General features: G+C 48.8%; 2 protein-coding genes across 2 annotated transcripts; one reads left to right on the top strand and one right to left on the bottom strand.

The window, feature by feature from the left end:
* The first annotated feature begins 2,746 nt into the window (after positions 1-2,746).
* HRK (harakiri, BCL2 interacting protein) lies at positions 2,747-21,628 on the top strand. The gene is made up of 2 exons (XM_061140844.1): positions 2,747-3,078; positions 21,448-21,628. The coding sequence occupies exon 1, from the start codon at positions 2,747-2,749 to the stop codon at positions 3,020-3,022; it is 276 nt and encodes a 91-aa protein (XP_060996827.1). The 3' UTR covers positions 3,023-3,078; positions 21,448-21,628.
* On the bottom strand, positions 4,186-5,649 carry LOC133055504 (atherin-like). The gene is made up of 3 exons (XM_061140695.1): positions 5,617-5,649; positions 5,013-5,236; positions 4,186-4,519 (listed from the first exon to the last, which is right to left on the bottom strand). Exons 1-3 carry the CDS (start codon positions 5,647-5,649, stop codon positions 4,186-4,188), a joined length of 591 nt encoding a protein of 196 aa, XP_060996678.1.
* Positions 21,629-27,900: the final 6,272 nt, after the last annotated feature.

Genomic DNA, 27,900 nt, shown 5'->3' with positions numbered 1-27,900 from the left:
CAGAAAACCCAAATGAACTTTTTTGCCAACCCAAAATATTTGAAGGTGTGGGCCCACCAACCTTCTTCAAAGCACACTTTTTGACAAATACATGATTTACCTTAAAATAGCAACATTAGCCAACATTTATTAAGTGCTCACAGTGTGCTGGGCACCGTACTCAGGGCTTCTGGGTATGATCTTATTGAATCCTGTAAGGTAGGTACTATTATTATTCCCAGGCTCCAAAAAGCCACATCTCAAGGCCAAGCTCCCCAGTAAGTGAATGATGGGCCCACTCAAAAGTGAGACAGTTAGGGACTGACTGTCACTTTCAGAGTGTTGGGGGAGAGAAGGACCTCTTCCCTTTTCCCCCTCTTTTCCATCACCCCCTCTGCTGGACAACACGTCCACAGTCCCCATGGCCAAGACTGCACTCTCTATACTACAGAAAACATCCAAGCTGCTGGGACTCGACCCAGCGCCACCTCACAAGCCCAGCATTTCGAGGGGCACGCTTCCAAACAGGGTAATAATCGTCCCATTAAAATTAATGTCCATGAAGTGAGCCGTTAAAAGCGTGCAGATTAAACAGGGGGAGGAGGAGGGAATTGTTCAATTTAAATCCAAAGGGCTTTTTAAATAGACACTGTATCTTCATTCTTGGAACACTACATTGGGCAACGGATCCGGTCCCCTCTGCAAAGTCTAGCGGGGATTAAGGAGGTGAGTCCCGGGAGAATGGGGAAGTGGTTCTGGCCAGAAGCAAAAGGAACCAAGGTTTATCCAGGGCCCGCTGCCTGCCAGGTGCTTGGCACACATTTCTCTCATTTAATCTCTGCCCCAATCCTGGGAGGGAGGTATTATTATTCCCAGATTACAGGGGGCAGTATAAAACCATGGTTAAGAGCTTGGAGCCTGCAGCAGACTGTCCTCATTTAGATCCAGGTTTATTCCTCACTAACTCTGTGATCTCCTGGCAAGAGCCTTTACCTCCCTGTGCCTCAGTTTCCTCATCTATAAAAAAGGATAGTAATAGCACAATCTTACCACCCTAGAATTGGGAAACTCACTTTAGGCAGTGTAGACAGGGGCCCAGTAACCTACAACAGAAGGCACTCAATAAGTGTTGACCAATATTAAGGGTAGGAGAATTGGGGCCCAGTGGATCCAAAGATGAGCTCAGTTGTGTCCGGTTCTTTGCAACCACATGGACTGTAGACCGCCAGGCTCCTATGTCTATGCGATTTTTTCAAGCAAGAATACTGGAGTGTGTAGCCACTCCCTTCTCCAGGGGAATCTTCCTGACCCAGGGATGGAACCCAAGTCTTCTGCAGTGCAGGCAGACTCTTCACCATCTGAACCACCAGAGACGCAGCAGGGACCTAAAGAGGCACCAAGGTCACCCAGCAGAGCTGGGGGCTGAGCCCTGACCACGCTCCAGGCCAAGGGGATATCTCTCCATGATAAACCCAGACCCAACCTAAGTTCACAGTCCTGAAGAATCTTGTTCAAGTGACCGAAGGACTTGTCAGGCCTTAGCAACACTGCTCCTGCGGAGAAGACGATGCAGCTGCCTCATCAGGACCTAGAAGGCCAGCTTGGAGCTCCCCCAGTTTTCTGAATCCCCGTGGATTCAAGGTAGGTGAGGGTCTCATTCTCCCCCAAAGAAACCCCCAAGGGCCCTCTCGCCCATGTGTACCCTCACCAGCAGACACAGATCCAGTCTGGAGGGACACAGGGGCAACTTCAGGATTGGGGAAAAAAAGGGGAAAAAAAGAAGCTGAAGTCTGCGGCGCCACCGCCCGTCCCCAACCCCTTAGTCTCTATTGCGCATTAAATGGAGATCACTGCTACAGACTAACCCCGAGCTGGAAAGTAATGCTGACAAAAGAAACACACGAAAATAAGTTTCCTTCTGGAAAACCCCTAGTGAGGGTCTTTCTCGGGTGGAGACGCGGTGCGCTGCAAACTGCCAAGGCTAAAGGCCAACCCCCAGCCCTCCCCACTCCTCCATTAAGGTTTCCAGCGGAGCTGGGGGCGCTTTAGGGTCCCCGCGGCTTAACTCTGATGGGGGTGGGGGTGTGTGTCGGCTGTGTTTGTATCCGCAGCCTACAGGTGCGGAGTCAGACCCCAAAGTAGGCAAGCTGGGTTGGATCTGACCCTCTGAGGAGATTCTGAACCGACCCACCTCTCCCATACAAAACAACAGCTTCGGAACATTTTTTTTTTTTTTTTTAAACGCAGCCTAATTCGACATCAGCTTCATCCAAAGCGGCAAACAAGCCTGTTCCCACCGCCAAATCGGAATCGGAGCTTAATCCGGGAAAAAGAGAAGGAGAAAACCTCCCCCGGCGCGCCGTGCTTCCTTGAGGGTCTCCTGCGACCCCTCCAGCCCGAGACCCCAGCGGTGCTTTCAGGCGTCCCAGCGCCCCGCGCTCCTCCTCTCCCAACCCGCGCGTCCCCTCGCGGCCGGCGCCGTTAGGGTTAAAAGTTACCTCTCGGCTTCTTCTGCCTGCAGCCCCCCCCCCCCACCCTCGGGGCCGGATGATGTAACCCCCCTCCCCGCGCCCTCCCCGCCCCCCTCCACCATGTGACACTTTAATTAATAATAGCGCCGTCAGCACAACAAACGCACAACACAAGGAGAAACTTGGTGTCCAGGGGAGGCCCCCGGCGACTGGAGCGCGGCGGAGGCAGGCGCAGAGGCCGGAGGGAGAGGAGGCGAGGGGCGACCGGACGCGGGGAGGGAGCGAGGCGAGCGGTCATGTGCCCGTGCCCCCTGCACCGCGGTCGCGGCCCCCCGGCCGTGTGCGCCTGCAGCGCCGGCCGCCTGGGTCTGCGCTCGTCCGCCGCGCAGCTCACGGCCGCCCGGCTCAAGGCGCTCGGCGACGACCTGCACCAGCGCACCATGTGGCGGCGCCGCGCGCGGAGCCGGAGGGCGCCGGCGCCCGGCGCGCTCCCTACCTACTGGCCCTGGCTGTGCGCGGCCGCGCAGGTGGCGGCGCTGGCGGCCTGGCTGCTCGGCAGGCGGACCTTGTAGGAACGCGGGGCTTCTTGGTGGGGCCGGAGCCGAGACCCAGCCGGAGCGAGCAACAGGTACGCGAGCTAGTGCCAGGGCGCGGCGGCTGGGGACTGGAGACGTGAGGCTTGTTTGGGAGCCGGAGAGCCGCAAGTTTGCGGCTTCTTCTCTGCTTCATTCTCTCTCAGGGATCTTCTTCCCCTTCTTAGACAGTCCCCATCTCTCCTTCCACGTACCAGGCCCACCGTTTCTAGCCCCTTGTCTCCAACTCCCCTTAAGCGCATCCTGCCACTCCTTCCATCGGGGGCGGGGGGGTGCTTTGGGAGGACTTTAGCCTCCGTAAGTCCCACCAACCCTTCAAGGAAACACACTGCAAGTAGAAAAGTGTGCTTGCTCAGAGAACAGAGTTACAAGCCACGCCAAAGAATCCTCATCCATCGCGCTTTCAAGACGAGTCCTCAGTCCTCTTCCTGCGGCCTGCCATTCCTAAGAGCCACCGTCTCCATCACCTCCGCCCCAAACCCTGTTCTCCTTCAATGCCCCTTCTCCAGTTTCTGTAGCCCATCCTTCGGTGCCCGGAGCGCATCTCGCGACTTCCTCCCCCTCCAGGTTTCAGGCTGGCTCCGTCTTTCTCCCTAAAACTTTGCACTTTTCCTCCGCTCTGCCAACTTCTCTCCTTCTCCAGTGAGGTGTCCCATTCAAGGAGCTCGGCCTCCTCTTCACCAAACGGAGGGAGTTGAGATGAAGGCGATGTCCCCAAATGAACGGGAATCTGAGGCTCTTAGGGAAACTCCAAGGGAAGGCCTTAACGAAAGAGCATTCACTGAGCTCTTTCTGGTTGCTAGGCCTTGTTGTTGGAGGGGATGTTTGAGAGCCTGCCGTATGCTAGGCACTGGATGGTGATGGGGGTGGGTAATAAGTAGTGAGCGCCTAGCATGTTTGGTACCAGTAGAAGAAGGGTACTGAGCGTCTACTGTGCGCTAAGTCCTTGGGTTGGGGAATTACTGAGCACACGCTGAGCGCCGGGCACTGTTCTAGGCACTTGCGGGGAGACGGCGGGTCAGGACTGTCTTTTCAGGTTCTGGAATCGAGAGGAGAGCTGCAGAGAATGGGGGTGGAGAGAATCAGGCTGAGCCCACCACGGGTGGGTCTCGGGCCGGAAAGTGAGAAAGCCAGCCCCGAAGTCACGGCCCGCAGACGCCGAGCGCTCGGGTCGCGGCCGAGCCCCGCGGTGCGCCAACACCCTGGGAAGCTGGCGCGGCGCCTGCAGGGAGAGGCGGCAGCCGGAGCGTGGGGGGTGGCAACGCCCGGGGAGCTGCGGGGGTGCGCAGGGTGTGAGCCGGGAGCGCGGGCGACAGATGTCGCGTGGGCCGGCGCAGCCCCGGCGCTGGCGAAGAGAGGTGCGCGCTTCGGGGCGCCCTCTGCCCGGCTCCCGGAGGTCCCATCCGCTTCTCCCTCTCGGGAAAGAGACAGGGGGCTCCCCTCGGCTGCAGGGGGCCGGGCGGGGGCTGCCGGATCCTGGGAGCAGGAAAAAAATTTTGGATGGGGCACGGGGAGGCGGGGCAGAAAAAGAAGCCAAGAAAGAGACGCTAAGCCCAAAGTGTGTAATTTAGGGAAAGGCGGAAAGAAGGTGGGAGAGGAGGCAGAGACCAAAAAAAAAAAAAAAAGAAAGAAACCCACCAATAAAACGGCGGCGAGACAAGGAAAGAAAGTCGAAGAAACTGGAGAAAAAGAGACTTCCTGGAGAACAAGACAGTGGGAACGTGGATGTGAAGCGAGAGGAACCCAGTGGAAATGGGGAGGAGGGTTAGGACATCGCTTCCTCCAGTCTTGGGGTCCAGGCGAGGTTCGAGAAGCGCTGCCTTCTCAGGACAGGACGGTGCGGGATGCTGGGCGTCCCACCCCCCGGGACGGAGAGCGCGCAGCCAGAGCCTGACATTGCCGGGGGCCGGGGGATGCTCCCGGGGTCCTCAGGAGAAGACTGCCGCCGGGGAGGTGCCCCGAGACCTACGCGAGGGCGCGCGGGGCGAACGGAGCGCGCCGCTCTGGGTTCGGGCGCGCGGGAGGACCCACGCCACCCGGAAGGGGGACGAGGAGGAGTTTGGGAGGAGTTTCGCTGGGGCGGCGTCGGCTAAGCTTCGTCGCCGCTGAGTTTATTTCCCCCTCCTCACTGTATTTCTGCCGCAGAGTCTCGTGCTGCGTCCCGACTCCAGGCCACCTCCCGCCTGTGTGTCCCTGCCGGGAGACCCCAGCAGTCACAACCCCCTAGGGTCCTTCCTCCTTGGGTGCCCCGACCCTAGGATGCCCGGCACCCTCTCAGATCGCCTATAGAATGAATGGTAGAGTGTATACCACTACCATCCCGGGGTTCGCTGCGCTGGGTCTTCCAGGCTTGGCTCCCGTACCAAGGACTTGGCTTCTCTCCCTGCTATCCACCACTCGAGCCTTTCTTGTGCTCTTGGCTTAACTGGGGGAAACCCATCTTTGGTTAACCTCTGGTACGTTAGGAAGAAGTGATAGGAAATCCCCTGGGGAAAGTCAGTTTTTTGAGTTCTCTGTGTGGTCCTCTCCACATTTCCTACCCTGGAGGAGAAATGGAAATGCTCACAGGGTACCTTAGGGGTTTCAGGATGGCCTGAATCCGCCATCTACGGCAGACCATTCTCGTAGGCGTTAAAGGCAAGCTTAGCTATAGGTACCAGGGCAGTTTCAACAAAGCGGTCTGGAGCCTCTGCTGTGAGCCAGCAATACTTTTCTCAGAAGTCATCATTAAACAAACAGAGTCAACCTCTCCTCCAAGACTCAGTTTTCCCATATGTAATGTGGGGACAATAACAGTACTTAAATGCATAGGTGTTGTCAAGAGGGTAAAATGAGGTCATATACAGAAAGCTCTAAAACAGCGCCTTGTGCATCAAGAAGGGATTGTGCATTTAATACCTGTGTTTCACTTTGATTGTGCATTTAATACCTTTCTTCCTGAAAGTAGACAACATTTTGCCATTGTCCTTGCTGGTGGTTCCACACTATTCCTACTTGCCATTTTGGGGAATCAGGGCCACATGGGCCCAGATAGTATATTGATGAAGAGCATGGGTTTAGGAATCAGATGAAACTGGATTTAAGTCCCAGCCCAAGAACTTTCTGGCAGTGTGACCTTGGGTAAGAACCATAACCTCTCTGAGCCTTTATCTGTAAACCTCAGCTGTATCTTCGTCAGGATTGCTGGGAGGTCGATAGGAGGCCATCCATTTCAAGTGCCCAATGCAGTGCCTGACACTTAGTTCAATCCTTAGAGGATGCTATGAAATGGTTAAAGCCATTCTTATTGTTTCAAAGGGGAAACTGAGGCAGAGAAAGTCCACCTGAGTCGTCCCAAAGGATCAAGGGCAAAGTCAGAGCTGACATTGGAGGGTCTGTCTTTGGGGGCCTTCACCCAGCCACCCTTCAGGTGATTTGAGGGGTGCAGGGGATGAGAAGATACTGAGCAGAAAGCAGAGGCGGTGGTGAGCCTCAAATTCCTGCACTAGAGAGATTCCCTTTCTGAGAGAGCCTCAGGGGAGTAGGGGGGAGACTCCCTGGAGGCTGGGGAGGCCCGGAGGAGAATGGGTGTGTTTTAACCAGTCACTGCTCGAAAGATACAGGAGAGGGAACAAAAGATGCTTTATGGTAAGAGCTGGCTGGCGGAGGCGTGCGAGGGAGAAGTGTGTGCCTTGGGAGGCGGAGGGGAGGGGAAGAGAAGGAGGAGGATTCTGGCAGGGGGAGGGGGCTAGGGGTGGGCAAAACCTTGCCTTAGGACTAAGGAGAAGTGGAGAAAGGGGGACTCTGCGCGCCCAAGAGGCGACGTGGTCAGTGGCAAGGAAGATAATGGGCCAGCAGGAGCCGGCTTTAATGAATTAATGACGGTTTGGCCTGCCCGCCAGACATGCTAACTGGTTCTTGGCAGGTACTTTGGGGATTAAGTGGTTAAACCTGGAGGCGCATCCTTCAGGCCTCCCTCCCAGACTGCTGCACCCCTGCCAGAATGACTTTTAGAGCTTGAAAGCCTCAGCAGGGAAGAGGGAAAGGAGGGAACAGAAGGGAGGGAGACAGCTGTTGGGAAGGACCACCCCCACCCCCTAGGAAGGGGCCAGATGTGCGGGACTGTGGCAGCCCTCCTGCCACATGGTCCCTGTCTGGAATCACTCACTTGCCTGCTGAGAGGCCAGGGCACAAGTGACTGAGCTGTGGATGTAAACATGGCCACACCTGGGGATAATTAAATTCACCCCCAAATGTGGGCTGGGTGGATTTGGCACCCGCACCTCTGGTTTTTGAAACGTCAGCTTTTGAGACCTATGTTGGGAGTAGGGAGGATGCAGAATAGTGAGGGCTTCGGTTTCCCTTCTGGTCATCACTCTGTGTGGTAGGATTTCACCGGAGCGACCAGCTGCCCCACAGTGTCCCCAGTTCATGGCAACTTGCTTGTGGCATAGTAGATACAAAATAACTATGATGAATACAGTACATGAGTCATTCAAAAACTGTGTCAGATGAGTATTACTGTTTCCCAAATTCAGCTTCTTCCACTCATTCACCTATTAATTCTTGAGTTCCTGCTGTGTGCAGGGCATGATGGACACAGACCAAGACATTAGAAGCCCCCACCTCTCATGGAGCCTACATTTTAGGGGAAGAGTATAGATGATAAATCACTAAAGATTGTTCTGGTTACAACTGCTGTGTAACCAATGATTCCAAAACTTAGTTGCTTAAAACAACTATTTGAGGGCCTTCCCAGGTGGTCCAGTGGTTAAGAATTTGCCATACAAGGCCTGGGATGCAGGTTCAATCCCTGGTCTGGGAAGATCCCACATGCTGGAGCAACTAAACCTGAGCGCCCCAACTAGAGAGTCCACGTGCCACAATGAAAGAGCCCACACAATGCAATTAAGATCCCGTGTTCTGCAACTATGACCCAACGCAGCCAAATAAATCTTTAAATAAATATTCTAAACTGTTATATATTTAAATAGATATTTAAATATTATGTTTAAATAAGTGTTTAAATATTAAATATTTAAATAAACATTAAAAAAAAAAACCCACAACTATTTGATTAGGCTCAAACATTCTAAGGGTTAGAAATCCAAACAAGGCATAGCAGGGGTGACTCATCTCTGTTCCAGGCTGACTGGGGGACTGGAGTCATGGGAGTGGGATCTTCATTTATATCAAGGTCTGGCTGTTGAAGCTGGGTGTGGGCTGGGACTGCCAATCAGAGCATTTATACTCAGTCTCCTCCTGTGACCTGGGCTTACCCACAGCATGGCAGCCTCATGGTAGATGGATTCTGACCTGGTGTCTTAGAACTCCAAAGGCAGACGTCTCAGAGGGCCAAGGGGAAGCTGCTTTGTCTTTTTTGACCCAGCTTCAGAAATCACTTTGGTCAAAGGACTTCCCTGGTGGTCCAGTGGCTAACATTCCTCACTCCCAGTGCCTGGGGCCCGGATTCCATCCCTGGTCAGGCAACTAGATCCCACATGCCTCAACTAAGACCCTACGCAGCCAAATAAATATTTTAAAAAGAAAGAAAGAAATCACTTTGGTCAAAAGCAAGTCACAAGTCGGCCGAGATTTAGGGGAGAGTGGAATTAGATCCCACCCCATGGGTGGCAAGGTTCTAGAATAGCAAATGGGAGAGAAGATACTGTGGCCATCTTTGGATTATGCAGTCTAAACACAGAATTTCAGAAAGTGCTGCAGGCTCTGAAGGTAACACACAAAGATAATATACAGGCAGGCCTTGGAGATCCTGTGGTTTGGTTCCAGACCACTGCAATAAGGCAAGTCATGAATTTTTTTGGTTTCCCAGTGCATATAAGAGTTACATTTACATTATACTGTAGTCTATTAAGTATGCAGTAGGATTATATCTTTAAAAACAATGTACACACCTCAATTAAAGAAATACTTTATTACTAAAAAATGCTGCTGACCATCATTTGAGCCTTCTAGAAGTTGTAATCTTTTTTAAATAATCACATCAAAGATCACGGATTACAGATCACCCGTAACAAATATAATAATGATGAAAGAGTTTGAAATATTGCAGGAATTACCCAAATGTGACACAGAGACATGAAGTGAGCAAATACTGTTGGAAAAATTGCATCAATAGACTTGCTCAACGCGGGGATGCCACAAACCTTCCATTTGTAAAAAACAAAAACAACCGTGAATACTCTGAGGTATGCCTGTCATAGAGGGAGCACTAGGGAGCCTGGTGCATTCCTACCTGCAATGGATGGTGATGGCCACTCAAGGAGAAACCTAGGGGTCAGTGACTTGAGTGATGAGAAGGAGCCAGCCATGTGGGTGTCTGGAAGAAAGATGTTCTGGGGAGGTGACACTTTGCACTGTATGTCTGAGGAAGAGAAAAAGGAGCAGTGGGCTAAGACCACATGAACCAGGGGGAGAGGAGGTCAGATGGCGGGCAGGGGCTAGATCAGGCCATGGTAGAGAGGGTGAGTTTTGCTATAAAGGGAGTCACAAGTGCCGACAGCACAGGAAGAGCTGCTTTATAAGCGGCGGATTCGATGTCATGCAAGAAAGAGAACTGGCCTTCCCTGGTTGCTCAGTGGTAAAGAATCTGCCTTCCAGCGTAGGAGACTCGGGTTTGATCCCTGTGTCGGGAAGATCCTCTGGAGAAGGAAGTGGCGACACACTCCAGTATTCTTACCTGGGAAATCCCATGAGCAGAGGAGCCTGGTGGGCTGCAGTCCATGGGATTGCAAAGAGTCAGACACAACTGAGCAACTGAGCCCACACACAGACATCAATAGCGTGTATATGTCAACCCCGGTCGTCCAATTCATCCCAGTCTGCCCTTTCCCCTTGGATATCTATACAGTTGTTCTCTACATCTGTGTTTCTATTTCTGCCTTGTAAATAAGATGGTCTATGCTAATTTTCTCAGACTCCTCATTTACCCATTAATATATGATGTTTGTTTTTCTCTTTCTGACTTACTTCATGCTATAGGACAGTCTCTAGGTCAATCCATGTCTCTACCAATGACCCAGTTTCTTTCCTTTTTAAGGTTGAGTAATATTCCCTTGTGTTTATATATACATATACACACATGTATGTATGTATATGTATACATATACATGTGTGTGTATGTATATATATGTATGTGTGTATATATATATATATACATATATAAACCACATCTTCTTTATCCATTCCTCTGTTGATGAATATTTAGGTTGTTTAAGGTCTGAGAGATTCTGGTCCCTGTACCAGCTCTCTGATGCCCAACCCTCAGTGCCCTTAGAAGGTTGTGGATACAGGCTGGATTTCCATCACCTAAGAAATTTCACCATTCAATTCCGTATTGTCTTCCTTCCCTCCTTCTTGCCCTAAACTGGTGCCCTGCTTTTGGGTGGGGATCTCTGTTTTAGGTCAGTGAGACGTGACCTTCCAGTAGTCCTGTACACCCAGGAAAAGAGAAGGCTCCTTTACCTGCCCTGTGGACGGAAAATTGACTACTCCACAGTGTTGCCATCTCTAAGCTTTTGCTCCACAGGCCATGGATTTGGGCAAGATGGAATTAAATAGCTCTGGGAAACTTTATGTAATATTCCTTTTTTAGAAAAAAAAAATGGCTTATTTCTTGATTAAGAAAAATATTACAAGCTTATTATCAAATATTTGGAAAATATTGAATAAAATAACATTTTAGTTGATTGTTTTTATCTCACTACCCATTGTTAACATTTTGATAGATTTTTTTTTTTTCCATTTAAAAAAAAATGCACTGAGGGGACTTTCCTGGCCGGCCAGTTGTCACGACCCCACGCTTCCACTGCAAGGGGCATAGCTTGGATCCCTGGTCTGGGAACTAGGATCCCCCACGCTACATGGCATGGCTGAAAAAAAAACCCACTGAGAGGTAGTTTAACAAGTGGAATTCCTGTAAATGCATTTTCTGTAATCTGACTTTGTCATTATATCGTGGACAGTTCTGCATGTTTTATAGCATTTTCCGTGACACACTTCTTAGAGGTTACTTAGGATTTCTCTATTTGGCTCTTCCATCATCTGCCTTCTCACTCGGCTATTATTGGAGGTTTGGATTGTTTCCAGTTGTGATACAGAATGTCCTTGGGTATCACTCTTCAGGTACCTCACAGAGATTTTCTTAAGAAGGCCCACAGGTGGAACTTTGGTCTTAAAAGTGTATGTAAACATTCTTTTATTATAAAGGGTGTCTAAAGGGTATAAAATCTTGTGGGTTCTAGATAAACTCTGCCGTTTGTTCCCATTTCTCATTTATGTCACCAGCCACTATCCATAATGTGGTTATCGCTTGACTCTGGAGCTGGCTGTTGCCATCCTCAGCTGAGTCTGTGTTGTGTTTTTACGGAATATTCTCCGTAGACCACACCTCTAGCCGTTGTTGGAGTGCGTAAGTGCAGTGACCGCTGGCATGCCCATCCCAACTTCAGGGCGGGGCTCCAAGTCAGAGCAGTGTCACTGAGTTTGAAGGACTTCTCTGCCTGCCTGGCTGTACTTGTGGCATGATGTTCATCTGAGATTCTTGGATTTGGCACATGGTACTTAATAAATACTGCAGGATGCTAACATATGATGGCGGGGAATCTTAGACAAAGTGATCTTGGAGGGGTTCTCTGAGGGTGGGAATTTGCCAGGGGCCATGAGATAGATTTAAGAAGAGGCACTATTTTAATAGGTTTCCGAGATGGCAGTAGTGATAAAGAACCCGCCTGCCAGTGCAGGAGACATAAGAGACATGGGTTCGACCCCTGGGTTGGGAAGATCCCCTGGAGGAGGGTATGGCAATCCACTCCAGTATTCTTGCCTGGAGAATCCCCATGGACAGAGGAGCTTGGTGGGCTACAGTCCATTGGGTCGCAGAGAGTTGGACACAACTAAAGCAATTTAGCAATCAGCACGCACCATTTTCAAAGACAGCCCAGATTGAAAATGTTTTAGTCTGTTAGTGCATCTTGGAGCCTCACTCTTGATTCAGAAAATTGAACTGCTGGTAACTGTTTATCTAACGCACCCAGATTTTTTGCTGACATAGGACAGCTTGGTGGAAAGTGACATGAACTTTCAAGTCAGGCTGACTCTCAGGTCAGATCCTGATCTGCCATTTCCCACTCGTGTGACTGTAGGCATTGCCTCTGTACCTTCTGAGCATATAAGGTGTGCCACTGATGTTCAGAAAATGGTGGAAAGTGGTAAATGATAGTGCAGGATATGTGTTCTCGTTTGGTGTAAATTTCAGTCCATGGCCTCATATTAGTGTATGGTGGGAACTCTTTTTTTTTTTTTTTTTTTAATATTTATTTATTATGTGGCTGTGTTGGGTCTGAGCTGTGGCATGTGGGATCTTCCTTGTGTCATGGGGGATCTTTCATTACAGCACACGGATTCTCTATTTGCGGTGCAAGGGCTCAGTAGTTGTAGCACACAGGTTGAGTTGCTGTGTGGCATGTGGGATCTTAGTTCCCTGACTAGGCATCGAACCCATGTCCTTTGCATTGCAAGGCAGATTCTTAATCACTGGACCATCAGGGAAGTCCCTGGTGGGAACTCTCAAGGGACTTCTCTGAGCCTTCTGCACAAAGCAGTTGTCAATCCTGCCTCCTCAACCCTGTGGATCACCAATAGACTTCTTAAGTCACTGCACCAGGGCAGGGGGAACCTCCAGACCACCACTCCTCAACTGTCCTAGGGGACAGGACTCCACTACTGTCCTGGGGGACACTAGCCCTGGGGTCCCCAGGGGACCCCAATTCATCACTTATCCCAGCGCCTGGCATGGTGACTGGTACAGAGCAAGCATTTACTAACTACTGAATGAATGGATGGATGAGTAAATGAGTGAATAAGTTGGGGAGAGGCCTAGTAAATTTGGGACCCTCCACCAGAAACAAGACATACAATTGGCTGAGTCATACTCCTTTATTCCTCTCCCCCACTTCAGAGAGAAATCATAGCTCTGATCTGAGTCTCAAAAGATCTAGGACCCTAAGAGATCACTGTTCCAGAAGCCTAGCCAGAGCTAGACAGGACTTTGGAAACCACCAAACCCAACTCCTCACCTTATAGACGATGAAGCTGAGGCTCAGAGAGCTTCTGAGGGTTAAAAGGAGGTGGGCTTACACGCCAGCTGTCCTTGTCTAAGACTACCTTCGTGTCTAGGCAGAGATCGAAACCTGGTGGTTTACTGGCTGAAACTGGCCTGCTGTTGAGTTTTATTTGACTTACATGCTTTCTCCCCAACACTTACAAACCAGGCACTTTCGTATAGAAGCCCACATTTTCAGTTTTTCTTGAAAAAAATGGAAAGATCTGACAACATCGAGTTCCATGTGGCAGCGAAAGGCTGCAGATGAGCATCAGAAACCTCTTTAGATGGGACACAAACTCTCCAATGACTGTGGCCCCTCCTGCACTGGATCTGATGTGTTTAAATTGACAACGCCTGATTTCGGAGACCACCCCGTCAGAGGTCCCTTGATGCATAGTCACACCCACACATGCATCCTATTTTAAATAAATGAGATCATTCTGGTCCTGCCATTTGTCATCTGCTTTTTCCCTAATAAAAAAAATAGGTTGCTGAGATGTTCCCATGTCAACAGAGGTTTTCATCATCTCTTTTTATGGCTGCATGGTGTTCTGTTGCTTGGATGGACCACGATTTCCTTATTTGGTCATTTCCCCAGGGATATTTACACTGTTGCCATTTTCTGATAGTTCATAAATGAGGTTTGGTGAACATTCTTGTTTGAACAACTTTGTAAAAAAAAAAAAAAGTGAAGGTCCTAGAGGTGAAGTTGTTGGGTGAAAAATCGAATGTGTGATAAGGTGATGATACGCATGGTGGGATCGCTGTAAGAAGGATCTGCCCATTTGATCTGATGTCACTTCTGTGCTGTGCCACTCCCCACCTCCCCAGCTTCTGTGGAGGGACTGAATTTGTGGACATCGACTGAATTTGGCGTTCAAGGCCCACCTGCCAGAACTTCATAGTGGGTGGAGCTTTGAGTTCTCTGGGCTCTCTCCACAGACTTTATGTGATCAGTAACTATTCACTGGACTTCCCTGGTGGTCCAGTGCTTAAGAATCCGCCTGCCAGTGCAGGAGACACAGCTTCAGATCCCTGGTCCAGGAAGATTCCATACGCCGAGGGGCAGCTAAGCCCGAGAACCACAGCTACTAAGCCCGGGCCCTAGAGCCTGTGCTCTGCGGTAAGCGGAGCTGCCGCCGTGAGCAGCCCGGGCCCCACAACGAAGAACAGCCCCCGCTCACCGCAACGAGAGAAAATCCCGCACGGCAACGAAGACCCAGCATAGGCGAAAAATAAATACAGTAATTAATTAAAAAACACTATTCCTTGGTAGAACTGATAACTATTCACAGATAACAGGGGCAACAGACAGATAGGCAGAGAGAAGCAAACACTCCTTCCAGGAGCTGCCAGATAAACGGCTGCTTCCTGTCTCGTACACCCTGAACCTAGCCTCCTGCTCTTTAGTCCCCTCAACCACCGTCTCCTCAGAGCCCGGCGTTCCAAACTGGCCAGTATGAGCTACACAGGTGGAGATTTAAATGATAACATGGGCCAGAGCATCTTGCCTCTAGGAGCATTCCACTTGAAGAACTTTGTACCCATGATTCTTAGACATTAGGGCCTACCACTGGTACCATTTGAACCCCATGGTCAAAATCAACTTGTTGAAACCAAAGATGAAAGAGTGGGTAATAAGGACGACTATAAAGCACAGGGAACTCTACTCAGTGCTCTGTAGTGACTCATATGGGAATAGGTTTTAAAAAAACGTGGATATATGTACATGTATAACTGATTAAAAAGCAGAGCATCACCGCAAAACATCACTTTGCTGACAAAGGTCCATATAGTCAAAGCTATGGAGAATCCCATGGACAGAGGAGCCTGGCAGGCTACAGTCCACGGGATCCCAAGAGCTGGACACGACTTAGCAACTAAACCACCACCATCATGGTTTTTCCAGGAGTCATGTATGGATGTGAGAGTTGGACCGTAAAGAAGACTGAGTGCTGAAGAATTGATGCTTTTGAATTGTGGTGTTGGAGAAGACTCTTGAGAGGTCCCTTGGACGGCAAAGAGATCCAACCAGTCCATCCTAAAGATCAGTCCTGGGTGTTCATTGGAAGGACTGATGCTGAAGCTGAAACTCCAGTACTTTGGCCACCTCATGAGAAGAGTTGACTCATTGGAAAAGACCCTGATGCTGGGAGGGATTGGGGGCAGGAGGAGAAAGGAACGACAGAGGATGAGATGGTTGGATGGCATCACCGACTCTGTGGGCATGAGTTTGAGTAAGTTCCGGGAGTTGGTGATGGACAGGGAGGCCTGGCGTGCTGTGATTCATGGGGTCACAAAGAGTCCGACACAACTGAGCGGCTGAACTGAACTGAGGCGAAGAGCTGACTCACTGGAAAAGACCCTGACACTGGAAAAGATTGAGGACAGGAGGAGAAGGGGGCAACAGAGGATGAGATGGTTGGAGAGCATCACCAACTCAATGGACATGAGGTTGAGCAAGCTCCAGGAGACAGGGAAAGACAGGAAAGCCTGGTGTGCTATGGTCCATGGGGATCACAAAGAGTCAGACATGACTTAATGAATGAACAACAATAATAACTGATTTACTTTGCAGTACAGCAGAAACTAACACAACATTGCAAATCAACTATACTCCAGTAAAAATCAATTTTAAAGATTAAAAAAAAAAATCCCCAAAGATGGAAAAGCTGGGAAGTTACCACCATTATTCAAGTGCTCAGTTAGCCACTGTCACTTGACAGGTTGAACTGAGCACCTACTGTGTGCCGGGCACGCTGCTGGGCCCTGAGGAAACACGAAGGGTCAAGGGAGAGACTTGGTGTGTACATGCACAGGTGTCCTGGGTGGCTCGGGGGTGGAGTGAAGGCGACTTTCTTTTTATTTCTATATCCTTCTTGGCTGTTTGGAACTTCTAACTTACCACATATGCAAACAGCGAGAACAAAAAAGTTTTTTTTTTTTTTAATTTAAAATTGGGACCCCTTAGGAGGGAAGCCAGAAGTCCTAACTCTTCTCTGATGTAGGGGAAAGGGAGTGAGACTTCTGTCCCATCTAACGCTTCAGCGGGATTCACAGCTCCCCACCTGCCATGCCTCAGCCCAGGCAGGTGGGGTTTCCAGGCTTCCTGTCCCCACCTCCACCCCAACTCCGCCCCTCCACTCTGTTGGGGCAAAGGGGAATCAGGGCCATTGAAAAACAGAAGTTCCATGAATCTCCCCAGTTGTGAGCTTTGCTTGTGAGTCAGCGTTTCAGAAAATGCTTTATGAGCCAAGTTTGAGGAAGCATATCCCAGGGGCAGGACAAGTGGTTCATAGCAGGCGGTGGACTTTATGTTTTTAAATTAATATAATGACTCCTTGCTCCTTGCAAAACAAAAGAAAAATAACAAACAATATGGAAGTACAGCATATAGAGTACTGTAGTGTTCTTTTACCCTAATAACAGATGGGTCGGTGCTTTCAGTCCTTACATCAACACAGTGAGATTCAACATACTGCCCCACTCCTTTTCCATATAGGGAAACTGAGGCCCAGAGTGGTAAATAACTGGCCCAAAGTCACACAGCTTTTAAGTGTTTGAATCAGGATTCCAACTCCGGTGTCAAGCTCCAGAGTCTGGGCCCTTAACCATTAAACTATTTTGCCTTTCTGCAATACTTTTTATATGGATACATAGATAGGTATAAATGTCTATGTATACACATACACAAATACACATATTGATTAAAAGAAAGAAAAAAAAAGACCTGGGCTATTTGCTCTTGTCAATTAAAAATCATAGCCAACTTTCTGTCTCAATACATTAAAATTTTTTTTATTTTGTATTGGGGTATGGCCAGTTAACAATGTTGTGATAATTTCAGGTGAACACTGAAAGGACTCAGCCATACGTATACATGTATCCATTCTCCCCCAAATCCCCTCTCATCCAGGCTGCCACGTAACATTGAGCGGGGTCCTTGTTGGTTATCCATTTTAAATATAGCAGTGTGTACATAGCCACCCCAAACTCCCTAACTATACCTTCCCTCCATCTTTCCCCTATCTCCTGGCAACCATAAGTTCTTTCTCTAAGTCACTGAGTCTATTTCTGTTTTGTAAATTCATTTGTATCATTTCTTTTTACATTCCACATATAAGGAATGTCATATGATATTTCTCCTCCTCTTTCTATCTAATGTAGATTTACTTCTTTCTAATTTACATGAGGCTTGTTAATCCAGTCTCCTGTCAGTGAACACACAGGGGACTTCCCTGATGGTCTGGTGGTTAAGAATCTGCCTGCCGATGCAGGGGACGCTGGTTTGATCCCTGGACCGGGAACTAAGATCCCACATGCCTGGGCACAATTAAGCCTGTGTGCTGCAATAAGAGAAGCCACCTCAATGAGAAGCCCACTTGCCACAATTAGAGAAAGCTTGTGTACAGCAATGAAGACCCAGTGCAGCCAAAAATAATAAATAAAAATAAACACATGGGTTGTTTCCAAATTCGAGATTTGTAATAAATTGCGAATTTGTTACAAATAAAGCTGGAGGGGACATCCTTAAGTACACTTATGTGACTACTTCTGTGGGCTAGGGTAGGGTGTCCAATTTAAAATCCCCTAGAAGTGTACGCACAGGCCCACCCACTGATTGTGGGACGTGGTGATATGTCCACTGGTTTTTTCATGCAGTGCAGAGAGGTGCTTCTGATGTTCGTCCTTCACTGTGGACACCAACCTGTAATCAGGATGCCAACTGGTATAGGAATTTGTCCATTTAGCAGCCCTGGGAGAGCCTTAGAAAGACTCATTATTGGCTCAATGATTTATAGGTAGGAAAAGTGAAAATCAGTTGCTGGTTCTAGTTTTGCAAGAAAACAATACCGATTCTTGCCTGATGCCACCTTTTTCCCCTTCATCATCTCTACTCAATTCAAGTATCAGCACAATCTCAGTTGTCACAACTCTCTGATGCAGTTCCCTGCTCATCAGGGTCTCCTGTTTGAGCCATACCTGTCACGGTCCTCAAGCCTTGCTCAGCCTCTTCCCCACCTAAACCATCTTCCCTTCTTCCAAATATAGGGAAAAAAACCTCCCCGTGTATTTTCAAGACCCAGGTGAAATCCTGCTTCCTCTCTGAAACTTTCCTGGTGATAAAACCGCATCCCGATTTCTAGGCTCTACACACACCTGCAGACAATGGTCTTTTGCAGTCCTGACTGCTGGTATTTCATGTCTTCCCCAGTAAGACTGGAGGCCAGTTGAGGGCAGAAACAGCTTTTTCTAGAGCAGGGAACAATGCTTATTAGTACAAAGTCAGCACACTTGATAGCACACGGTAGGTGCATTCTCTCTTTACTTTCTTTTTTTAAAAAATACTTATTTTTTTATTTGACTGTTCCAGGTCTTAGTTGCAGCATGTGGGATCTAGTTCCCTGACCGGGGTTTGAACCCAGGCTCCCTGCATTGAGCGTGTGGCGTCCTAGCCGCTGGACCACCAGGGAAGTCCCCCTGTCCTTCCTTTTTTGTACTGGTATTTAAGGCAGCATAATTGCCTTAGGCTAATATTGCAGGGTTCCACTGACTTTGGCTCTATAGATCAGTATGACTAGGCACCAACAAAGTAAGATTTTTAGGAGTTACAGAAGCTGGTTTCCATGAACTAAATCAAGCGTGTTTCTCAGTTGACAGTGACTCTGAATCTGTATTCCATGAAAACACAGCGGCTACTCAGAACGCCTTAGGCACTTGTGCCCTGATGAGACAGGAGGGGAATGGGGTTGGGGTGGTGGTTGGCGGGCTGCAGGGATCTTCTCCTTCCGCCTGAGCCTGTCAAAAGCAAAAGGTTTGAAGTTACTGGTTAAGATCTTTGTGACCCTCTGATGCGGATGCATTGGGTTGGCCAAAAAGTTCATGGAAAAACCCGAACCAACTTTTTGGTCATTCGAATAGCTTGTGGGGTCCACATGATTGTGACTCCCCTCTTTCACACAGTTGTATGTTTTGGCCAGGGTCCAAATAAGAGGCAGTGAGCACCCCCAAACTGATTTATCAGAGGAGAGTTTAGTAAAGGTTCGACGGCAACATGTGGGCAGGGTTTAGGAAATCAGTGAGGTGCCTGCAGTCCCATCTCCACCACCACACCCTCCACCCCTCCCTGGCAGGCTGGCCTAAAGGTGAGGACAGGGACCGGAGCCTGGAGCGGACCCTGGAGCTATAGTAGAGAGCTTCCTGGCAGGTGCTCTGGCCAATCTGTGGCCCTATTTGTGGCCCCATGACTGGCTTCTGAGAACTAGACCCCGCAGGAGGCCACAAGCCCAAGTGAGCTTGTTGGTGCAGTTCGGACAGGTCAAAATCCCAGACTGCTGCCTACCCGAAGGTCATCAAGTGATCTTTCTCCTACCCCACGTGGTTTGTAACAGGCACAAGGCAGTTTCCCTACCACCTGCTGTAGAGGAACGTGTGAACCGTTTTCGTCTCCTCTGCTAATTCTCCAGCCTCATCTCTCCCATGGCCCTGTGGCCCAGTCTTCACTTGAGCCTCATCATGCTCCCCACCCTTGTCATGCCACGTCATTCCTCTGGGTCCTGTTTCTTTTCCCTTCCTCCTCCTCATCCCTCCCTTCAGCCCCCTCCCCCTTCCCTACTCCCTCTCCCCCTCCTTATAGCCTTTTAAAGTGCACAAGTTGGGACTTCCCTGGTGGTCCAGTGGCTGAGACTCCATACTGCCAATGCAGAGGGCCCTGAGTTCAATCCCTGGTCAGGGAACTAGATCCTGCATGCTGCAACTAAGATCTGGCACAGCTAAATAAATATATAAATGAATACATATTAAAAATAAACTAGCAATCTGGTGGCTCAGATGATAACCTGGTTATCTGGTGGCTTCCTGGGTTGGGAAGATTCCTTGGAGAAGGGAATGGCAACCCACTCCAGTATTCTTGCCTGCAAGAACCCCACAGACAGAGGAGTCTGGCGGGCTACAGTCTGTGGGGTTGCAAAGAATTAGACATGACAGCAACTAACACAGACACACAGCAATCTTTTAAAAAATAAAGTGCACATATCAGTGATGTTTATTATATTTCCAGAACTGTGTGGCCATCCCCCAGTCAAATTTAGAGCATTTTTATTTCCCCAGCAGAAGCCCTGGGCCCATTAGCATTTACCCCTGCAACTGTTTACATTTCCTGCCAGCCCTGGGTGACCATGAATCTGCTTTTTGTTTCTATAGATTTTCTTATTCTAGACATTTCCTATACATGGAATCATACAATATTTGTCCCTTTTGTGTCTGGCTTCTTTCATTAGCATCATGTCTTCCAGGTTGATCTGTGCTGTAGCATGTATCCATGCTTCTTTCCTCTTCGTGGCCAAATAACATCCCACTGTATGGAAATACCCCACTTTATTTATGCACTCATCAGGTGATGGGCATTTGCATTGTTTCCACTTTGGGGTCATTAATAGATAATGTTGCGCTGGACATTTGTGTACAAGTTTTTCTGTGGATGTATAGCTTCCACCCTCTTGGGTTTGTACTATTTTTTCAGCCCTGCCCAGAATACCTTACCTTAACTTGGCTAATTCACTGGTATCATTCAGTACTCAGCAGGGGTCTGTTTGCTCTTTCTCTGAGGACTTTTCTCAGACTCCTCCTCCTCCCTCACAAGCTACCTCTCCTCTGGTCCCTCATACCCCACGCTTACCCAGATTGCAGGCTCTTGCCATGACGCTGTCATGATTGATTTTATCCCATCTTCCCTTTGTTGGCCTCTGAGCCCCTGAAGGGTAAGAACTGTATCAGTCGATGTTTAACACCTTAGGTCGTGCTTGGCATGTTCATCAGTGAAGGAATGGATGGATGGGTGGGTGGATGGACGGATGGATGAAAGCAGAGTCTGTCCTACAAGTCTGCCTTGAAGATGGATCTATGAAATGAATAGATGAAGGTCCTGTTTCCTGACATGGAGGAGCAAAAAAGTAGTGTCTTTACATTCTTTTTTAATCACAGAAGATGCCTATGTAAACCCATCTAGGTCTGAAAGCAGAGACAGGTGTGTGTGTGTGTGTGTGTGTGTGTATGCACTCACAAATGCATGTTTAGAGAAGGCTGCTATGTGGACAGGGCTTTGTGGGGAGGGGCAGCACCAGGACCACCTTTGGGGGAACCTTTCCTCCCAAATCGGAGCTTTGGTATCTAGCCGCTGCCACCCATCCCCCTCCCTGACACTCAGGGCTGGCTGTGCAGCAGTCCAAGGCGCTGACATCATCCCCAGCCGCTGTCTGCACGTGCCTACTGACTGAAATACGAATCTTTATTTCTGCAGGTTGGTGAAAACCCTGTGTCCTGGAGAAAGCTGGTTCCTGTTTTCCCAAGGGGGAGCCCAGAGCTTGAAAGGCCACAGTTGGCACTTCGAGAAGGAAGTGGAGAATAAATACAGCGCCTGGAGCAATAGTAGCAACGAGGAACGGGACTGGGGAAGCCCTCTGGATGTCCAGCTGCAGAAACAAGACACCCCAATGCTATTTACATACAGCTTTCTATATATAAAAAAAAGAAAATATGAATATTACTATTCAGTGCATGCCTTGTCGAGGACGTGGTCCCCTCCCTTTTCTGCACCTTCCGATGTGAACTCTGATGCTCTGTCATGTCTGGGGGCACTGGAAGAGAGATGCTTACTGTGTACCTAGAAAATTTGCAAAGACTAGTGGGAGTTAGCCTCGGAGGCGACCAACTGCCTGGGAAGGGATGCTGGTGGAGGAAGAGGTGAAATGGCAAAAGGCAAAACAAAAAAAAAATAAGTGAGGAGGACCTGGGGCCAATGTCGTAGAGGCAGAGCCCGGGAATACTTCCATTTCTGTCTTCACAAATCCTAGCCTCTCTCTGTCTACCTAGATAGATGGCTAGTCCCGCTGTCACATCAAGACAAAAGGCATTTTTTCCCCCCCGACCAATCTGGTGTCTCTGGTGCTTCACTTAAATCTTGCTGGTGCTAAGTGTGTTCTTGCTGGTGCTGCCATGGTGTTCTGTTGCCAGACCCGTGAGGCCAGGGAACGAGAGAGATGTATTTTGCTGTTTCAGATTCTTTTTTAAAAGGGATCAGTCACAAAAGTGCCACTTGAGAGTCTTTTCTCTTTCTCTACGTGGGGATGAATATCCAGAGGTGTTTTGGAGCAAACCTTGGGGTCTGGGAGGGAGGAGGTGGGTGCTGATGCCACTGAGTGGCTTGCTGGTTACGAGGTAGAAAGCTGACCTCACATGCGGCTTGTTTGCTGTCTCTTCCACCCCCACAGAAAGTATCCTGGGAGTTCAGTCCACAGCCTCCCCCACACCCCAAGGGGATTTCAGGGCTTAGGTTTTATGGATTAAAGAGCCAAGAAACGGCTAAGTTCTGGTCAAGGGTGATTTATAAGCCAGGGATGTTGGGGGAGGGAGCGGGGTCATTTAAATGAAATGCACCAGCATCTCACTGACTGAAGGTCTGATGTGTTTTTTTTTCTCCAGGATAAGCTACTATTTTCAGAAGCTTCTAGAAGGGCTAAAAAAAAAAAAAAAAAAAGATGTGTGCTGGACTGAGACTTGGCTGCAAAGACTCTTCAGGGAACAGTGATTATTTTTTGCTTTCATTAAAAAAAATCCAACAACAACAGGTATTATTCCTCTGTGCAGGGTAAGGGTACACCCTACGGTTTTTAAAGCTGAGGTGGTGAGGCACCAGACTGTGGGTCCAGACAGTCATTCTACAAGGCTGGGTTTGCAGGTCACCACCCAGTACTTGTGGACAGCGGGTGTCCTGGGCTGTTCTGCAGACACCTTCCAAGAAGCCAGCAGAGGGATCATTTGTATTAAGACTGACACGGGGCTGAAACAACAGCTCTTTCCCGTGGGCTTTGCTGAAAATTACCAGGTCCTTTAGAATGCAGGAGCTTTCAGTGCTGCTGCAAGCTGGGAGCTGTCTCTTTCTTTGAAAAATAAGTAAGTCCATGCCTTATGTTTTCCTAAATAGCCCTTTAAAGAAACATGCAACCCAGAACTGCTGAAGGTGAGGGCAGCTTCCCCTCTCCTCCCAGACAGCTTGGAACTCAGCAGAGCCAAAAGGAAAGCTTGTTTATAGATGATTTGTTTCCCCCATGGCTGGAGCCCTTCCTGCAGTTATGTTTACAGGGGATGGGTGTGTAGGCACAGTCGTCAGAGAGTGGCAGGTGACATTCCCACCAAGCCGTCAGCTCAGAGAAGGCAAATTCACTAGAATGAGATGAAATACAGTCTCTGCTTTTAGCCAGTCACTTTCCTAGGCAGATGCTAGACTTTCCAGCTGACCCCATTTTCTGGGGAGGAGGTTTTCATCACGGTAGTTGTACTTGATCACAGCTCTCTGCTGCTTTAAGACTGCACCTTCAAGACCACAGTGGGGATGTACTGACCACCTGGACACAGGTTAAAAGGTCAGGGAATCCCCTTTTTGGACCCTGACTAGCTTATGACATTTCCACTGGAGGATACAAACTCTGGGGTTGGGGCAATTTTTATTTCAATGAAGTCACACTGCTGAGAGAACTGGGCACCCAGGACCCTCCTGATGGAGCTTTACAGCCAAGTCCCTTGTACATATTCTCTTGTATTATTAGAAACTGTGTATTTATCTAACCCTGGCTTTTTCTTGCACATCATTAATTTGAGTGCATTTCTCCACTGCCCCGATTTTTCACAAGGGGTTGTTTTTAATGCTTGTTTTTATATGAGATTTGACTTCTTGATGGACATTTGTATTAGGAAATTGAAGCATGATATATATGTATATATTGTCTCCACCGTCTCTCCCGTTGCATTACTTGGATTGCATGAGATAGTGGGGTGGTGGTTTTTTTTTTTTTTTAAATATTTCCACAGCATGCAAAGTGCTGGCACCATCCCTCCCTCTCCCCCTTCCCCACCCCCTTGCTTTTCTCTGGCTGCCAAGGAGTCATTGATTTTGATTAGCTTCACTGCAGAGCGTCTGTGAAGAGAGAGAGAGAGGGAGGGAGGCTTTGAAATAAATTTTAAAAAAGACCTCATATCGGGTTTCAGCAGACAGCAGTGAGAGAGAGAGAGAGAGAGAGAGAGAGAGAGAGTGTGTGTGTGTGTGTGTGTGTGTCCGTGCAAAGCAGAGGGAGGCCTCTGAGATCATCGTTTCGGTAGCTTGCTGCATAATGAGGTGAGGAGCACACAGAAGGGCCTCCTTCATTCTGGTTGCTCTCAGAAGGCAGGGATCAAGGAGCCACAGGGATTGAATCCTCTTAGGACTTCAACATTCCAGATTAGATCCATTCCCTTTTGGAAGCTTCTCTCCCTTACCCCAACTCCCATGAGCAGAGAAGATCTCTTCTCCCTTTTTTAAATTTGGGGTTCCCTTTCCTATCCTGTTGGACACAGATACAGCGTGAGTAATAGAGTTCTTTGGGGAGCCCTGTGCCTCTCTGGCTGCTGTCCATGGTCCTAGACAGTGCATTTCCTAGAACCCAATTCCCATTTTGTTCCTCTTTCACTGGGATCCTGGAGACTTTTCCCCCACTTCTTCCAGTGGTCTCATTTTAAAGTTCTTTTCTAGTTTGGTGAGGGGGAAAGGGTAATTTAAACAGTACTGTCACAGAACAATGGACCTGTGACTTTGCTTTCACAATTCATGTATCTGATCTCATGCACTCCTACCTTTATTTTCATGTTCCTGACAGTGACAAAATATCACTTCCCCTCTTGCTTGGGAAACTAAGAAAGTCTTCTTTGATGCTATACAGATGTCTTCTGGGGACACTGGCTTGCCACTGTGGAACTGTTGAGTGTCCACCTGGTATTAGAGGCCGCAGTGATCAGAATACAGGTTTTGTTTTTCTATGTTGATACCATTTCCTTTTCCAAATGTCCCCCTAAGCCCACCTGGGCCCATCACAGGGTCAGAAGCTGGTTTAGGGGATGAAGGGGGCAGGCTAGACACTTTAGCCTTGTCCCATGGGAACTGATGGAGGAAGCTGATGTCAAAGTGTCATTTTAAAGTGTAAACCGAAAGTTTACTTTTTAAAAGTTTAATTCATTTAACACCTATTTATTGAGCACCTACAACATGCCAGGTTGTAGAATGTCCTCTGGGAAGAGATTTATGTATTGATCATGGTGGGGTAGACCCGCTTAGAACCAGACGATACTCAACGTCTCTTTCCAGTCTGGTTCATGGTCTTTAACAGATTTGTCAGGTCATCGCTGTGACCCCAAGCCTTGCTGGCAGATTGTTCTACAGAATTTATATTTACTAAGAGCTACACTCATGAAGGCGATTCAAAAGCCGATGACCTCAACTCATTCCCAGCATGAAAAGGCTGGTTCTTGCTGCTTCACACAGCAAAGAAGCTGTGCCAAGTGCTTTCTGCGTTACCCCTTAGCTATTCCTCATGCCCACGCTGGAAGACAGTGCTGGTATTATTCCCAGTTGAGGAAGCTGAGGCTCAGAGAGGTTATGCAGCTTAGCTAAAGTTGCATGCAGAGTGAAGTGACTGAGCCAAGATCTGGACTCAGGTTTCTGTGACCCCCGCCCCCCTCTGCTGCCCTGGTCCCACTTCTCTCCAAGCCCATGAGCTAACCATCCTGCTCCACTGAGTTCCTCCCACAGCATTGCTAGTTCAAAGGCAAGCACATGCCTGGGGCCCAGTAAGGGGCAGGGGAGCCCCACTTAGGTTGCATTTGGGGGCACTCCAGGACAGGCTGGATGGCTTAGCTGGGGGTTTTTATCTGTTCCTAGCCCTTTGTGTTCCTGGTTTCTGTAAGGTCCCTGGGACAAGTATCTCATTTGCAAACAATGTCTGTTTGACTTGGTTCCTAGGACATGGGAAGTTTTTCTCCCTTCCTTGTCTCCTCCCTCCTCCCCAACTCAAACCCCCAATTTCCTCCCCTCAAGGTCTTTTGCACTATAAGCGCCCAGGAACCCCGTGTGTGGTGGGGATGGCTGTGGAGCTGCTTGGATCCTCAGTGAGGCCTCTGACTCAGCTGGAGGGGCAATAAGCTTGGGGACATTCCGTTCCGGGTTCTATCCTTGCTGGTTCGTTGTGCTCTTTTGTAAGAGGAATTTCATACCTTGGAGACGCTTTGTACATATTTGTAATGACTTTATTAAAAAACAGACTAGTTGTGTGCTTCCAGCCAAAGGCCTTTGCGTGTTCATTTCCTCTTGGAAGATTGGTCCCCAAGGACTAAGGAAGGCTCTGGCCGCACATGCCACCCTTCCTGGGGAGAGAAGGCCACACACTCAGCTCCTGTCTATCAGGTTCCTGGGAATACCCCAAGGGGAGGATTGGCCTAAGCAGTACCCTTGGGTTGAGCAACAGACTGGGGGAACATGTCCACCAGTCCAAGGTCAGTGCAGAAAAGCATCATTTATGCATGACATCATGTAGATAAGCAAGTGAGCCTACACACTCGTGTCTTCAGCTAAGGATGAATGAACCGCTCTGGGTGGGGTACTTTCACCTGCATTTATCTGGTCTGAGTTGTACCAAGAGACCAAGTTCTAGTTTCTTCCTAAGAATGGTAGGTTGAGGACAAATTGTTTTTCTAGATAATAGGTCCTTTCTTTTTTGGGGACCCACTGCTTCCCCACTCTCAATCCATAAGATTTGGAGGGATGGACTTCCTTTCCCACCCAACTCTGTTCTGACGTCCAGAGCTCAACACCCAATACAAGCTTGTCCAGCGCTCTGAGTCCCCAGAGCTAAAATGATTGGTTTGGGAACAAACTAATGAGAATAAGGCTCAGGACTCCTGCTGGAGCTTCAGCAGGGGCTCTTTGCTGAGGTTATGAAGCTGGTAGAACACAAGCACAGAGCTTCCGGGTGCCCTCTTCCCAACACATGGGATCTGACCGCCTGAAAATCAAAGCATCTCAAAGGAAAACAGAACCGAGGGATGAAAAGATGTGATTCTAATGTCCCTGGAGCCCCTGAATCCAGCCGTACCTGAAGCCCATGCTGTTACATGAACCAAATAAAGTCCTTTTATTCAAGACATAGCTGACTTGGTTTACCAATAATTGCGACCAAAAGGTTTTTTGCCTGATGATGCTTGTGTGGCTGGCTTCCTAATGTTGACCCGAGAGGCACCAGTGGTCACTACTGCTATTGATGTTTTAAATACCCATCATCACCTGGGGTCTGGGAAAACCATTCTTGAATCAGCCCATGCACCTGGTGTCCTTCAGCCTATAGTGAAGGCTGCGGCGGGCACTGTAGATCCCTCTTGCCAGTCCTCGGTGCTGTCTTGCACCTTTATGTGTTCTGTGGCACCTGACACTTTCAGGCGCCTCCTCAGTGGAGTGCCTGAGAGTCCCTCCCACCCCCATGAGTGGGCATGAGCCCACAGCTGGGAGCACAGAAGCCTCAGGGTGGGACCAACCCTGAGATGCAGCTGATGCTCCAGAGCTCCCCGTGGGACCAAGCTGAGCTGGGACTTTCCTGAAAGTCGCCCTCTTGTTGGGCTCCATCTCCTTCCTCTCCCGTTTCACTCATTCCCTTACTGGTTTCTCCTGGGAGCACTTCCTTAATAAATCACGTGCAACTCAATGGGATCCACTCTGGGGAAACATTGCCATCAAAACCACCCCTTGCACAAAACATCTCTTCAAAATTGTCCTAAAACAGGTCCACCTGGCTTCAAGAGGCAAATGGAGACTCAAAACCCGGATGTAACTTTCATCAACACATCATATTTATTGGCGGATGGCAACTTAAGGAGATGTTAAACACACCAAAGGCGG

This window comes from Dama dama, chromosome 5, assembly GCF_033118175.1.
Source record: "Dama dama isolate Ldn47 chromosome 5, ASM3311817v1, whole genome shotgun sequence".
In the NCBI taxonomy this organism is placed as follows: domain Eukaryota; kingdom Metazoa; phylum Chordata; class Mammalia; order Artiodactyla; family Cervidae; genus Dama; species Dama dama.
This window is presented reverse-complemented; position numbering and strand designations above follow the sequence as displayed.